General features: G+C 46.0%; 2 protein-coding genes and 1 long non-coding RNA gene across 4 annotated transcripts; 1 reads left to right on the top strand and 2 right to left on the bottom strand.

Moving 5' to 3' along the window:
* The first annotated feature begins 406 nt into the window (after nt 1–406).
* Nucleotides 407–5,341, top strand: LOC136486202 (uncharacterized). Of its 2 annotated transcripts, none has more exons than XR_010766732.1 (4): nt 407–759; nt 880–1,079; nt 4,196–4,316; nt 5,233–5,341. It is a non-coding gene; the product is annotated as an uncharacterized lncRNA (long non-coding RNA). The 2 variants fall into 2 exon arrangements; XR_010766731.1 differs by lacking the exon at nt 5,233–5,341 and adding an exon at nt 4,499–4,885.
* On the bottom strand, nt 1,939–6,664 carry LOC136486201 (potassium transporter 27-like). Its single transcript, XM_066483057.1, has 10 exons — nt 6,514–6,664; nt 5,890–6,112; nt 5,221–5,469; nt 5,036–5,086; nt 4,075–4,335; nt 3,916–3,968; nt 3,705–3,819; nt 3,358–3,612; nt 2,458–3,263; nt 1,939–2,327 (listed from the first exon to the last, which is right to left on the bottom strand). Exons 1-10 carry the CDS (start codon nt 6,577–6,579, stop codon nt 2,073–2,075), a joined length of 2,334 nt encoding a protein of 777 aa, XP_066339154.1. The 5' UTR covers nt 6,580–6,664; the 3' UTR covers nt 1,939–2,072.
* A 1,540-nt stretch (nt 6,665–8,204) lies between these two features.
* LOC136486203 (cysteine-rich receptor-like protein kinase 10) lies at nt 8,205–13,647 on the bottom strand. Its single transcript, XM_066483058.1, has 7 exons — nt 12,617–13,647; nt 10,005–10,133; nt 9,793–9,920; nt 9,312–9,519; nt 8,987–9,224; nt 8,734–8,887; nt 8,205–8,626 (listed from the first exon to the last, which is right to left on the bottom strand). The coding sequence occupies exons 1-7, from the start codon at nt 13,512–13,514 to the stop codon at nt 8,345–8,347; spliced, it is 2,037 nt and encodes a 678-aa protein (XP_066339155.1). The 5' UTR covers nt 13,515–13,647; the 3' UTR covers nt 8,205–8,344.
* Between the last annotated feature and the right edge of the window lie 136 nt (nt 13,648–13,783).

The following is a 13,783-nucleotide window of genomic DNA, read 5'->3' on the forward strand; positions in this document are numbered from 1 at the left end:
TGAAAAAAATTCCATCTTTTAAAGGAGAGTCACTGTGAATTCTGTTTATCGATAGGAATAGAGATTTTAGTAGAATCCAACATCTTCTTTAAATATATCCTCAAATATTACCATTCTCTATTCTGTATTTCTCGTAGTCAAAGATGTAAAGCGAGATTGACTCTCCTGTGACTATTGAAAGGGTAAAAAGATATAGATTGCGATTTATACGTAAATGATTATCAAACGGTGATTTAGAGATAACGTTTAAGAAAATCCCTTCGAGATGCTCTTATAGCCTTTAAAAGAGGGGAAATAGCGATTTAGATGATTCAAAATAGCCTGGAAAGTTTCTGCACAAGAGACACATTGACATGAATCGATTGGAAATTTGTGATTGTGTTGAAATCTTATTACGTTACAAATCTTGAGGCGGAATAAATCCCTTGCGGAAGGTTTTCCGGACGGGAAAAAAGAGAGAGAGAGAAAGGTTCAAGTTCACAGGAACAATCGCATCTCCGCCGCGTCCTCCCCGTTTACCGACTCCCTATCCGGCATCCGCCCGCGGCGGCAACGAGAATGACAACGGCAGCCGGCGCAGGCGCCCACCGCTCGTCCCCTCTTTTCCCGCAGGCCGCAGCAACACCACAAGCGCCTCCACCTGATGACGTCCCCGCTCCGCTCCCTCGTCGCCATCGAGGACCCGCCGACCCGGAACGCCCGCCGACTGCCGCCTCGTGCTGCTACCGATCCTGCTCGCCCTAGCCTTGGTCCCACCTCGTGAGCTCCTGGCCCCTCTCATATCTTCCCAACGCCATTCCATTCCGTCTGGATTCCGGCTTGCCATTGCATTATGTCGTTGTTCCCCATCTGATCCTAAGGCGTGGCCTACCTGTGTAGTGCCACAAGGAGGGGATCACGCTCCACTGCCCTGAGGTGAAGTTTGCTGCATTGCTGCAAGCATTCTAGGACTTGGTCCAGAGAAGAATTTCTGCTCTGGGTTCAGACGAAGGAACCCCCCAGGCTATGGGAGAATCCGCGTGCTGCGACTACATATTGGAAACTCTGCGCAGAGCCGCGCAGCAGTGACGAGCCCTCAGGCAAGTCCACCATTCATGTTGCTTATAAATACAGTAATGTAGCACATATCGCATCCTTACCTTATACATCTCCCCAATCACTTTGAGGTCAGTAGCTAGTATGAATCAATTTCAAAGTTCTTGGTGTTAGACGGATTCTGGGTTGATTAGAAAGAGGTATTAGGAGAAAGAGGACGTGGATATGAGGAAGATGCTCAGGGATTTTTCTTTTTGTCATTTGGTGTCTAATGGCTCGGTAATAGCATTTCCTGGAATGATGGTTTGTAAAAGAAAAAACTGATTTAGTTTCTATATATGATAGAATCTGAGGAGATTTCTCTCAACTTATTTCAAGAACAAGTGACTGTAGTACCATACGACACTAGGTCGATACTTTGGTTCAGTAGCCACATATTGCCGAAATTGGTGGCAAGCAACATGGTCCATTTGAGATATTAGGAGCTATTTGTTCAACACAACAGGCCACAGCTTGTATATGTGGGTGATTTTCTTCCAAGGCTTTAGTGGGAAGAGGTCTTTATGCTTGATCTACAAACAGGACCATATCTCTTGAGAGTTTTTTTCTTGGGTGCAAGAACATGGAAAGCTTGCGCCTTCCCTTTGATAGAGGATTTGTTTTGTGGTTCTTGGTTGGGAGTAGAATTATGGGTTCGAGACAGATTGCAGCGTTCTAAGTAAGTGGTGGCGCTCACGATATCTTGTTATCAATATCTAGAATTCTTAGGATGGTCCTCACCTTGTAAGTTATGTTGTCTTTTGCGTCCTTTGATGCCATAATGGGTTTGCATCTCCCACCCCCTTCTTTTTGGTTAGTAACTTAATATCCATGATTCTAAAATATCAGTGAAACACATGCATAAAACTGAAGTTCTGTATCCATCATTGCTGTAGTAAATCAAGCACATTAATCTCCATGAAATAAATGAATACAGAGTCCTTTTTTGGGCATCAAAGTTGTGTGCAATCAGATATCCTGTTCTTCATCCACATTCCTTAGATTTCATATGAGATTCCGACCTTTAGGATCTGGCGACGGGGTATTGACAGCATCTTCTCACCATTTCTCGAGTTCTTTCTAAGAAAAGAGTATAGGTAGTTGACAGCTATCTTCTTAATGAGTGAGGAATGGGGTCTTGCCACCACCTCACTCTCTCCAAATATGTACACCACACCTTTACTCATCTCTTCAAGGACAGCCTGTTGCTCCTGCTGAATCTTCAGCATCTCTACTATATTCATTTTGTCTCCCTGACACAAAGTTGAACAAGCATCAGTACCACCATTCGAACAGAAATTTAACGGATACTGATAAAGCCAAGTCATTACAGAATGTAGGTGTCTTTATGTTTATATGAGGATAATGCAATAGATTATTCACCTGAAATTGCATAAAATGCTTGCTCTTTCCACTAGCTTGCCTTGTGTGCTCTGAGAACGACTCTGCTAGTGTGAGCATCTCCTCAGCATAGACTGCCTTTACTTTGGGGTTTTCATAGCTACCAAAGCTCTCAGCGTGAGAACTGCGGTAGCTGGAGGACTGCTTCATCATAGGCTCACAACCCACACCATAGAGGTTGACATCCCGGATGTAGTACTGGAGATGCTCTACAAGTTTATCAACAAAGTCCTTGGCCTCCTCAAAGGGGTCTCGGTACCCATACCGTGCCACACATTGGAATACCTTATAATCTTCTCTGTCTACCTGTCTAAAGAGAAAGCGTTCTGACATGTCGACAGATGGAATTGGCAAGTGCTTCATTGAGACGAAAATGAGCACTGAATGGATGGAAGGGATCTTCTCGATGAGATGACGGAACACTGGGGGTATGCCTTGAACCAACTCAGTATAGAAGAGGCCAATCCCTGGTACTCTCTGTATGTCACGGCGCTCAAGGAGTTCTTTCACTTTGTCACGGGGCACAGAATGCTCGAGCTCAAAGTTGTATTTCTTCACATGCACATAATGCCATACAATCATCACCACCATCAGGAATGCTGACATTGCCACAGGCACATATGCCCCATGCGCAAATCGATATAGGATAGCAGATAGATAAATTGACTCAGATGACATAAAAACAACAAAGAACGCAACAATCCACCAGATACTGATCTTCCATACTAGGAGCATCACGATTGTCAACAATAGGGTTGTGACAATCATCACAAGAACAACACATATACCTACATGGAAGGAAGAGACAAAGTCACATTTCTTTAGATTTGAAGATAGGCACAATACAAATGTAACTATAATTATAAGTTCTTAGGATCTTACCATGAGCTTCCCCAATGATGACGGTTGTCCTGAAGCCAATTGTGACAAGGCAAGCGCCCAAGCACAGCAAGTAGTTTACTTCAGGGATATATAATTGGCCCGAGTATTGCCTTGAGGTGTGCAGTATCTTTACCCTTGGAAAGCAACCAAGTGTCTGGGAATGTGAAATTGTTGCGAAGGCGCAGGAGATCATGGCTTGGCTTCCAATGATCGATGCAGCTAGTGCAAGAATGAACGTTGGCCAGAACAACGAGACTGCGTCCAAGTGGATATATATAAATGTCTCGTAAAGAATTCAGATGTACATATGTACCAGTGAGATACCAAGTGTTGGATTCTATACTTACTTGGAGTTGATCTGTAGAAAGTGTTAGCCACATCCTCCGGGTGTACTCTCAAGTATGCTGCTTGCCCAATGTAAGCAAGCAATACTGACGGGACTAAACCGAAGCCAAAGCTTAGCTGAAGCAGATGAAAATGTTAGTCTTATGGATTTTTTAGTGGTATGATAAATTAATGATCTTTTGTTCTTTAATAAATATTAAATGATACACATACCTGGATTGATTTGATGCTGAAGTATCCTAGATCAGCAAAAAGAGCTTCTGTGCCTGCGATATTTGCAGAATATTTCCTCAGTATGCATTCAGTGTCATGCTGTGCAGACTCCTGATTCTAGCACAATAGGCCACTATTTTTTTGATATACAAATGGTACCTGTGAAACAAAGGAGTATGCCTCCAAGGGAGACCCATCCTTTTTTCTTGTTCCTTCTAAAATAGTCGATGATGTATTTCATATTGAATGCCCTGAGAGCACCGGTATCATACTTTATCAGGTTGTATAACCCAACGCCTGCAATGAGGAGCAGCCAGAGGAGGATGATCGGTGCAAACAAGTAACCGACTTTGTCTGTCCCGAACCTCTGGATTGCGAACAGCACCACCAAAATTCCCACGGTGATCCAGACTATCTCATCTGTGTAAAATATCACATGTCATTGTTGTGCATGCACCTCATTCATATGTACTAGAAAATCAACTGTGCCATATTTTCTTCAAAGTATAAGTTCATTCATATGTAGTCGGTTGTGTGCAGTTAAAACAGACAATGAATCCTGTGCATTTTTTTATTGAATTAGATGTCACTAATGGAGGCTCCTGGCGTCACAGCCACATATACTTCTTAGGCTGGGCCACATTAATTGCTAACGGCGACAGTTCACTCCATGTCTTCAGTTCCAAAGATGGCCGGCAGATTTGAAAGTCAATAACAGAGGCATCGAGAGTCATTTTAGGTGCACTGTATATACTTGTGGCCCAGAGTCATTTGTAAATTACACATATTAACATATATGTGGAGACCATTGATACAGATTGGATGGTAATGGGGCAACATCCCTATAGATTATTGTCTGGAGTATTAATTGGTAACAACGACAGTCTTTTGCAAGTCTTCAGTTTATTAGCTGATAGAGATGTCATAACCATAAACAGTACTAGCGTGTAGAATAAAGTTGGGACCTCAAATTTTCTGCTGCCACAATATTCTGTTCCTACTTACTTCAAGGATTTCTCACATGAAAGTGAATCTAGAACAACTTTATGAAATACGTGTCTGAGTTGCACGTTCGCGAAAAAAGAGAATATAGAACAACTTTTGAGTGCTTTCCTCATACCTGTTGTAAGAAAAGACGCCTTTTCTTTTAGACCACCAACAGCAGAGAGAACTGCGCATTTTCAGGCAAGACGAAGAAAACCGAACCATGTTAGATTATGCATATTGTACTTGATATCTGCTTGGAAATATACTCGAATCCAGATCATGGCAAATAATGTACTCAAGATAAGTTTTTTTTTTAACCTGAAATTGCAGGAGTCAGAATAGCGTCACTGATAACCATGGCGGTGGCGAGCATGGTGATGAGGAAGAGGGAAATCTTTACAGTCTTGTTCGTCTCGAGCAGCTCCTTCATCCACTCCGCTCTTGGGAGCGTCGCCGGCGGTTTGTCGCGGTTGTACTTGGAGACGAGCTCGTCTTCAACCTGCTGGTTCGGGATCAGGTTCACCTTGGCGTGGCGCGAGATGAGAGTGTAGAGCGCGAAAGTTCCACCTGGAGCAGAAGGAAGGAATCAGTTTGCTTGGGGTTTGATTAATTTGTTTGTTTTGCGACTTCTCTTACGGCATCTACTGACTGTTGCGGTCTTCTGCTAGCACATCTGATCTTTCTGCAACGGTGAAAGGGAAAAGACTGAAAGAGCATGACATTTCTGTAACCTAGCTGTTACATGGTTATTGGAGCCTCATGAGTTGGTCCAGGAAGTCCAAACTTACCATTCACTGAGATAATTACACCCATCTCAGTCTCAGATAACACCTAGCTAGCTACTAGTGTATATCTTTGACGTGACTTGATATGAATTATGATGCAGTCTCCGGTGCATGACTGGCGAGTTAGTCTCGCATTGGACTAGTATGTACTACTGCACTGCATGACAGCATGAAGCAAGGAAGTTTTTGGTTGCTGACGTACCATCACCGTCGTCGTTGGCTCGTAGGGCGATGTAGACGTACTTGATGACGGTGAAGAGGAGGAAGCTGTAGATGATGAGGGAGAGCGCCCCGAGCAGGTCGTCCGGGTGGCCGACGCCGTCCCGGAACGTGCTCGAGTACACGAACAGCGGCGACGTGCCAATGTCGCCGTACAGGATCCCCACGCACTGGAACGCCAGCCGCAGCGTCGTCCCCCAGCTATCCTGTGTTTTGTTACGCGCACAAGTTCATCGATCGATCAGCACGTGATGATCGAGGCAGAGGCAGGCATCGTACGTGTTCAAATTTTCATACGTCGATCGTCCTGACAAAACAAACAAGCTAGGGCCTTGTTTAGATGCCATCCAAATTCCAAGTTTTTTCACTCTCTCTCCATCACATCAATTTTTAGCCGCTTGTATGGAGTATTAAATGTAGGTAAAAAAATAACTAATTTCACAGTTTAGTTCGAAATCACGAGATGAATCTTTTGAGCCTAGTTGGTCCACGATTGGACAATATTTGTCAAATAAGACGAAAGTGCTACTATTCATCGGGTTGAAATTTTTTCGCAATCTAAACGAGGCCTAGTACTAGCTAAGGTAGTGCAATACTGAACAACAACCTGTCCGTGGTGGTTCGCGCCGGCGGCTCTTGTTGCGGCCATGTACAGGGAATCCTGCCGCTGCATGGTCGCCGGCACGTCGTCGTCGACGGCGGCCTCATCGCTCTCGAGGTCCACGATGACGATCTCTTCCCTACTTCCTCTGCTGTCAGCTGCTTGATCCACATTTTTTATCAAGATCATAAATGAGAGGATAAAGCTTATAACATTCTTAATCATTTCTTACATCACTTTATTACAACATCAGAGTTCTTAAACAAATTGAATGCAACATCAGAATTAAAACTGTTTACATGTAAACGAGTTTACACCGTTTAGATTCACAAGTTTTATCTTACAGCGGAAAATAAACATATGATTAGAGTTACAGCGGAAACAAAGATTAATTTAATGACATGGTGAAGCATTAACATAGTGGTCATTTATATACAAGATATGCTAACAGATTTTACATCTTTTCTTATAAAACCTTTAGTGAGGGTTATAAATAAACACTATGATCGCAGTGTGAAAGGAATCCTGTCTGAGCGCACCAAGGTTTCCACACACAAAAATCAGCTCTAGCATTCATCTGTCACCTGCAACAGGGGGACTAAAACCTTAAGTACTCAATTTTACTCAACAAAACTTACCCGACAGGAGAAAAGTAAAAGTCTCCAAGGATATGTAAGGCTTATTTGGCTTGCTGGTTTATTACATTTGCAGTGAGCATTACTAATAGTGCATCCTTATATTCAAGTTTAGCAGTTATTTTTAGTTAATTAGCTAATCATTCTAGGTAAGCGCATATGTTACTTTCAAGCATGTGGTAAGCAATCAGAACAATTTTACCATCTTTCATATTCCAGTTCTTACTACGGTGCTAGACCATAGCCAAGTCGTTACCGTCTCACAGAAACGGCGATTCGCGAATCAATGTATCCCAACTGGGTATCCCGAAACGCACGCCTCGCTTTTGCCCCAGGCACAAACAACACCAACCCGTTCCACTCCTGTCAAGGGGTCTAGGTCCCCGTCTAAACTTGGACTCCATGCCCCCCAACACTTGAGACCCGATCTCAGTATGATGCTTAGACCTCCACCTAATACCCGTCCCCAAAAGTCAGTCTGGAAAGAGTCCGAACCCATGATAAAAAAGTAACAAGTCTTCCTACTCCCATAAGTAATTAAGTATATACTCAGAATAATAAGTCTGTGACCTGACTATCATCTACAGGAACGGATAGTCCTTTATCCACTCACGCGGGACAAATACAACCCGAGCCGCGCATGCATTCCCGCGACGCGACGCAACCTGAGCACCTGCGAACACGATACGTACTTGACTCGAGACACAAGCAGGCTGCAGCACACCGCACACCGCACACTGCACACTGCACACTGCACTGCCTTGTGCTTGGAATTGGATGCTACTCACCGGATACAGCGTTTCTTCCCCTTTGGCAGCGGAATCGCGTCTCTAATTCCCCGCATGGGCGGCCAAATCTTTTTAGTTTTTCCTTTTGGATGGAAAGTCCCCCAGAACCGAACGGAACGCAACTTGTGAGAAGACGTGAGAGGGAATAATCTGTGATCACATATTTGCACGCACAGTTAAAATTTCCCCCTTTGGATGATGCCTACTGCCTTCTACTTTGCTTCAATAGAGGAAGATAGCCATCAAATTGAAAAGGTTGGATGGCTGAGAAAGTTCTGTGTGAGATTGGTGTTAGAATGGCCAAACTTTTTTGTAACCACAATTACAACTGGTAACTACAGATCACACTTTGTGATGAATTGAACTAGTTGATCTGAACAAGTAACAATGTGCTACGATCCACAAACGCATGTGCTATCTGGCAGACAGATGCGTAATAGTACATGAATTATAGGAGTAACCACCTGTGCTTCTATCCAAGAAAAATGTGGGTCTCGCAGCAGGTGGTAGAGAACTAGTATCATCACCACTGAGCATCACCATGACATCAGACATCGTAGGTCGGTCCATGGGATTCTGCTGAAGGCACAACAAACCAATGTTAACGCATTTTAGCACCTCGGTCTCTGAGTAATTTCTCCCCAGAGAATCATCTATCATCTCTGCAATTGTTCCCTCGGTCCAGTGCCTCCATACCTAGCATCGTTTCATCGGTTCACAATGAGAAACAAATCAACAATATAATCTAGCAACATACATGTACTATTACATGTACGATATATAGTGTGTTTGTTGGCACTCACAAGGCTTATAATATCTTCATTTTGCTCATCATAGAAGTAATGCCCTGTGTTTCTCCGCCCTGTTACGATCTCTATAACAAGGATCCCGAAACTGAACACATCTGATTTTGTGGAAAACTGCCCACGCATCACGTACTCAGGAGACATGTAGCCACTGCGACGAGAAGAATTAGCGACATGGTTAGTTAGAGAGAATTATGTGTCAGAAAAGGGAGACTTAAATAATAGCTACTAGATAATAAAGATTGATTACAATGTCCCGACAATGTGTTTTGTGACATCTCTAGTCTGATCTTTCCCAAAGAGCCTAGCTAGGCCAAAGTCTCCAATCTTAGGGTTCATGTCTGCATCCAACAAAACATTGCTTGCTTTCATGTCGCGATGGATTATCTTCTTTTGAGATTCCTCATGGAGATATTGTAATCCTCTAGCAACTCCTTCTATTATATTGAACCGTTTCCTCCAATCTAGTTGTATTTTTTCCTTAGGGTCTAACAAACAATCAAAATTTTGATGTTATAGCACAAGTAGAGATGCTAAAAAATTATAAATTCTTTTGTAAAGATTATTTCTAGTACCAAAAAGAATAGTATCGAGGCTTTTGTTGGGCATGTACTCATAGACAAGCAATCTTTCTCCCTCTTCTAAGCAGAAACCTTCTAGGCGAACGAGGTTCTTGTGGTGAAGTTTGGCAACTAGAACTAGTTCGTTTTTTAGTTCTTCTAGCCCCTGACCCGAACCCTTTGACATCCTCTTCACAGCCACTTCCTGTCCGGGAAGATCTCCCTACAAAAAAATATTGTCTTCCATGAAGTTGATTAAACGATACAATATAAATGCTAAAAAGTTCTAAAAGCTTCATGTATTACAATTCACAATAATTGAGTACGATTACTTTTTAATGAACTTGAGTTCTAAGTTGAAGCTTTATAGTCATACTCTAACAATCCTTTGTATAAAACAATTGATGTATGTTGTCCAGTAATCATGCATATTCTTTTACATAAAAGCTTGCTACAAACTTGCACATGAGCAAGTATTGAAAGGGTGTCATCATACCTTATAAACTACACCGAATCCCCCTTCACCAAGTTTATTGCTTTCATCAAAGTTATTTGTTGCAACTTGTAGTGATGATAATGATAATAATGTTGACTGGATGCTTCCGAAGTCCTCAACCGTATGAGCTGGTAAATTTGCGTCATTTCAATTGTCATTGCTAAATAATAAAAGTTATTATAGGGTCATACCAAGCAGTATATAGGACTTACTTCCATGGGGTAGCATTATTCCTTGAGATCTTCTCTTTTTACAAACATAGAGGGCTATGGCAGTTACTACAACAACAAACACTATAGGCAATATGATTCCAAAAAGCTTGCCCTCTGAATTATTTTTACCTGTGATTTTCCCAAAAAGAAACTCAGTTCAATGGAGCTCGATATTGCATCCAAAAGTGTAAAGGAATCTAGACAGAACAATGGAGCTAATACTAGTTGTTTACACAATAGTAATCATACTTTGCATTCAATCCCTTACAAGATGAATACTAGGTTTTTTAAAAAAAATAGACAGGAAAATTATCAAGAGGAAAAAGTTTTGGCAAAGGCAAGAGCACTACAATTTTATTGGGACACTTAAGTGAGAACACCATAAAACTACTTCCTCAAGTCAATCTAGGTTTTAAGTCAAACTTTTTACCATAAGTATATAAATATCTTGAATTTATAGATTGACAAATGTCGATATTTACTTGTTGGCAAAATTGGCCAGCGGACACTGAAAGTGACGGTCATTTGCTGACGGACACCCAAAGTGGAGCCATTTGCTGAAAGACACTCTCGTTGTTGACAATAAAGCTACTAGACACCACGTCCCTTGTTTTATTCATTTCCACTGGTTGAGGAGAGAGAAAGATGGGGAAATGACATTCTTGCTCCCTACCTCTTTCTTCTTCCTCTCTCTCTTTCCTTTTTTCTTGTTAGTCTGCGTCTGGTATCCCTACACGTACCCGGCCGCGGGATGCTCGTAGACCAGGGCCGGCGACTGTGGGTACTGCTGGTAGTACCACGGGCTCGATGCAACTAAGTGGGGCAGCGCTGCAACGGCGGTGGCTGGGCCAGAGGCTTGTTGCCGCCCTCCTCCTTCTTGGCTTCAGCGACCTGCACGTTCTCTGCAGGCCCGACCTTCCTGCGCAGCGTATTGGTGAGCTTGACGGAGTTGACGTCGGCGACGACGCTGGTCCCTGCAGCTGCTTCTTTCCTTTCTCCATCCACGGCATACCAGGTGTAAGCAGCCAGACGCCCATGGCCAAGAGGCTGCCCTGTCCTTGCGACCCTGCCGACGGGCGATGGCGGCCCTGTCACTACTGCTCTTCTCCACGGGCACTAGTGCCCTCGGTACCGTTTTATCGCACCTGCCACCGCCGGTCAGCGTCCCACTGCTCGGCTCCAGGCCATGGCGCGGAAACAGGAGCTTTGCCGTGTGTCCAAGGCACATGGCGAAGCCCAAAAAACATTCGGCAAAGGCTTTGCCGAGTGTTACACTCGGCAAACAGCACACGGCGTACACTATGACGGCAAAAGTTTTTTTTGCCGAGTGTTTTTTATCGTGCACTCGGCAAAGACTTTGCCGAGTGCTAAAACCGACGCTCGGCAAAAAAAAAAAGTAACATGATGGCGAGAAGACGGTCACGATGCGTTTGCCGAGTGTCTAACGGCACGGGGCACTCGGCAAAGATGTCATGTTTGCCGAGTGTTCACGCGAAAAAACACTCGGCAAACATCCAGAGAGGAACTGTAGAGGTTCATTACCCGTATAAGTGTATTTCTAAAGTTTTTCTAAATTTATTTTTCTAAAGGAAAATGGCCGTATAATGTGTGGGCATGACTTCACGGTGAGGTCATCAGGCTAGCAAGGCAGAGTTCCCTATTCTGCTCGCTCTGGCCGCTCGCTCGCGCGGCGTTGCGTGCGTGCGTGCTGGGAGGGGTTGCAGGCGTTGTCGCGGAAGCCAGCGAGGTCGACAAGCCGCGTAGAGCTGTGCCACCCCGTCCCGAGCTGCCGGTCGGTTGCGCGCCGCATCCCGGAGCACCATCGGCCTGCTGGACCTCCACGAGGAGCACATCGTGAACATCGATGCTGTCATGAAGCGCGTGCTACTCGCCGTCGGCGTGCGCATGGACGACTACCCGCCGTTCCTCCGCCCATTCTTTGCTGCCGGCTTCTTCTCAGCCTTGGGCGCCATCGATGCGGCTTGCTGTGGGGTGGAGGCTGCGGGAACAGAGAGATTCGCTCGCTCGGTCGATTTGAGGAGGGAGAATTTCGATTGTTGTGAGGAGAGGTGTGGGGTGCGGTTTATTTATGGAATGGAGCAACAGTCTCTGATTGGTGGAGGGATCGGTGCCGTGGATCGACAACGTGGAAGCCGTGATGTGTTTGCCGAGTGTTCGAGATCTGACACTCGGCAAATCCGGGTTTATCGAGTGTCGGACCGGGGCAGCTTTGCCGAGAGTCAGATGGGGCACTCGGCAAACCCTGCTTTTTTTTTATTTTCCTTCTTTTCCGTAACGTGTTTTTCTTTTTTTTTTCCGATGTACTAACGGACAGCACACGTACTAACGGATGTGGACTTTGCCGTACTAACGGATGTGGACTTTGCTGAGTACCTATCTTTTGCCGAGTGTTTTTGTTCTCGTTTGCCGAGTGCCAAACTTTGCCGAGTGTTTTTTTACCTCTTTTGTCGAGTACAATTATTTTGCCGAATGTTTTTGTAGTAGGACTCGATAAAGAGCTTCTTTGCCGAGTGTTCGATATAATGCACTCGGTAAAGATTCTTACACTCGGCAAACTAAGGATTTCCGGTAGCGAGCAATTAAGCACTCACCTGCGGTGGTGCCAGGTACAACATCCGTCGAAGGCGCCGGCGCTGGAGCGGCCCCCTCGCCGTTCATCTGCAGCTTCACCATCGGGACGCCGGTGTAGAAGTTCCCCGTTTCAAACCTCAGGTTGCATCGCGAACCGTCGAGCCTGGCGCCGGTCTCCTTGCGGTCGAACTCTTCCCACCACTGCGCCAGCAAGTCGTCCAGGCAGCTCCGGCACTGCGCCGGCGATATGTCCCCCGCGCACTGCGCCATGGACCAGATGCCCGTCCGGAGCTGCAGCTGCGGGTCGAGCCCCACCATCTGCCCCGTGGCGAAGTACTTCCTCGGGGACGACGACGGGGCCGAGCTGTCCACCGCATACCGCACGGTGGCGTTGAGCAGCCTGGTGACAGCGCCGTCGTAGGCCGCGACGTCGACGCCTGCGGGGACGCTTTCGCCGTTGATGAGGTCCACCATGCCGGTGTTGTTGATGGAGGCGAGGAAGTCCGTCGGGGCGAGGCGGACGTAGCACTGGTTGTAGACGAGCGCCGCGTCCCGCGTGTGGTTGCAGACCCGGTACACGTCCTGGCCGGCGTTGGTGCCGCAGTCGAAGCAGTCGGTGGGGCTGAGGTCGCCGCGGCAGAGTATGAGCCCGTAGACGGTGTCCGGTCCTGCGCCGGCGGAGCCCGTCGCGAAGAGGGCGGGCGTGTTGGACGCGTTCGTCTGGAGGTTCTGGATGAGCTGCTTGATGCTGTTGGCGTAGGCGCTGCCGGCCGAGTATTTGCCCGTGGTGTCGTCGCACGTCGGCCACGGGCCAACCCACGGCTGCGCGGCGGCTGAGGGGAGAAGCGTGAGCGTGACGGCCGACGCCAGCAGCGCTGCTTCTAGCAGGGCGGGGGTGCGAAGGGCGCGGCCGTGCATGGCGCACGCGAAGGAGGGAGAACCGGTGAGCTGGATAGTTGGATGCAGAGAAACTTGGCACGGAGAGGAGCTCAGAGAGGATGCACCATCAGGGATGCATGCGTGGCAGTGGCATCGGTAGCCGGTACTAGTATATATGATAGCAGGCAGCTGGGTGGGTCTCCCTCCATATAACAGCGACTTGCTGGCGACTCTTGCCGATGCGTTCTCTTTGGAAGTTGGAGGAGGAAGATGAAACATAAACACACGGTTATTGATAGACAGACTCC

Source organism: Miscanthus floridulus, chromosome 10 (assembly GCF_019320115.1).
Source record: "Miscanthus floridulus cultivar M001 chromosome 10, ASM1932011v1, whole genome shotgun sequence".
NCBI lineage: Eukaryota > Viridiplantae > Streptophyta > Magnoliopsida > Poales > Poaceae > Miscanthus > Miscanthus floridulus.

Coding starts and splice junctions, on each gene's coding strand:
- LOC136486201 (XM_066483057.1), bottom strand. CDS start 6,579: ATGCAGCGGCAGGATTCCCTGTACATGGCCGCAACAAGAGCCGCCGGC. Junction 6,113..6,513: donor GCGCGAACCACCACGGACAG/GTTGTTGTTCAG, acceptor AACAAAACACAG/GATAGCTGGGGGACGACGCT. Junction 2,328..2,457: donor AGCATTTTATGCAATTTCAG/GTGAATAATCTA, acceptor ACTTTGTGTCAG/GGAGACAAAATGAATATAGT.
- LOC136486203 (XM_066483058.1), bottom strand. CDS start 13,514: ATGCACGGCCGCGCCCTTCGCACCCCCGCCCTGCTAGAAGCAGCGCTG. Junction 9,921..10,004: donor AATAATGCTACCCCATGGAA/GTAAGTCCTATA, acceptor CAAATTTACCAG/CTCATACGGTTGAGGACTTC. Junction 9,520..9,792: donor GATTCGGTGTAGTTTATAAG/GTATGATGACAC, acceptor ATTTTTTTGTAG/GGAGATCTTCCCGGACAGGA.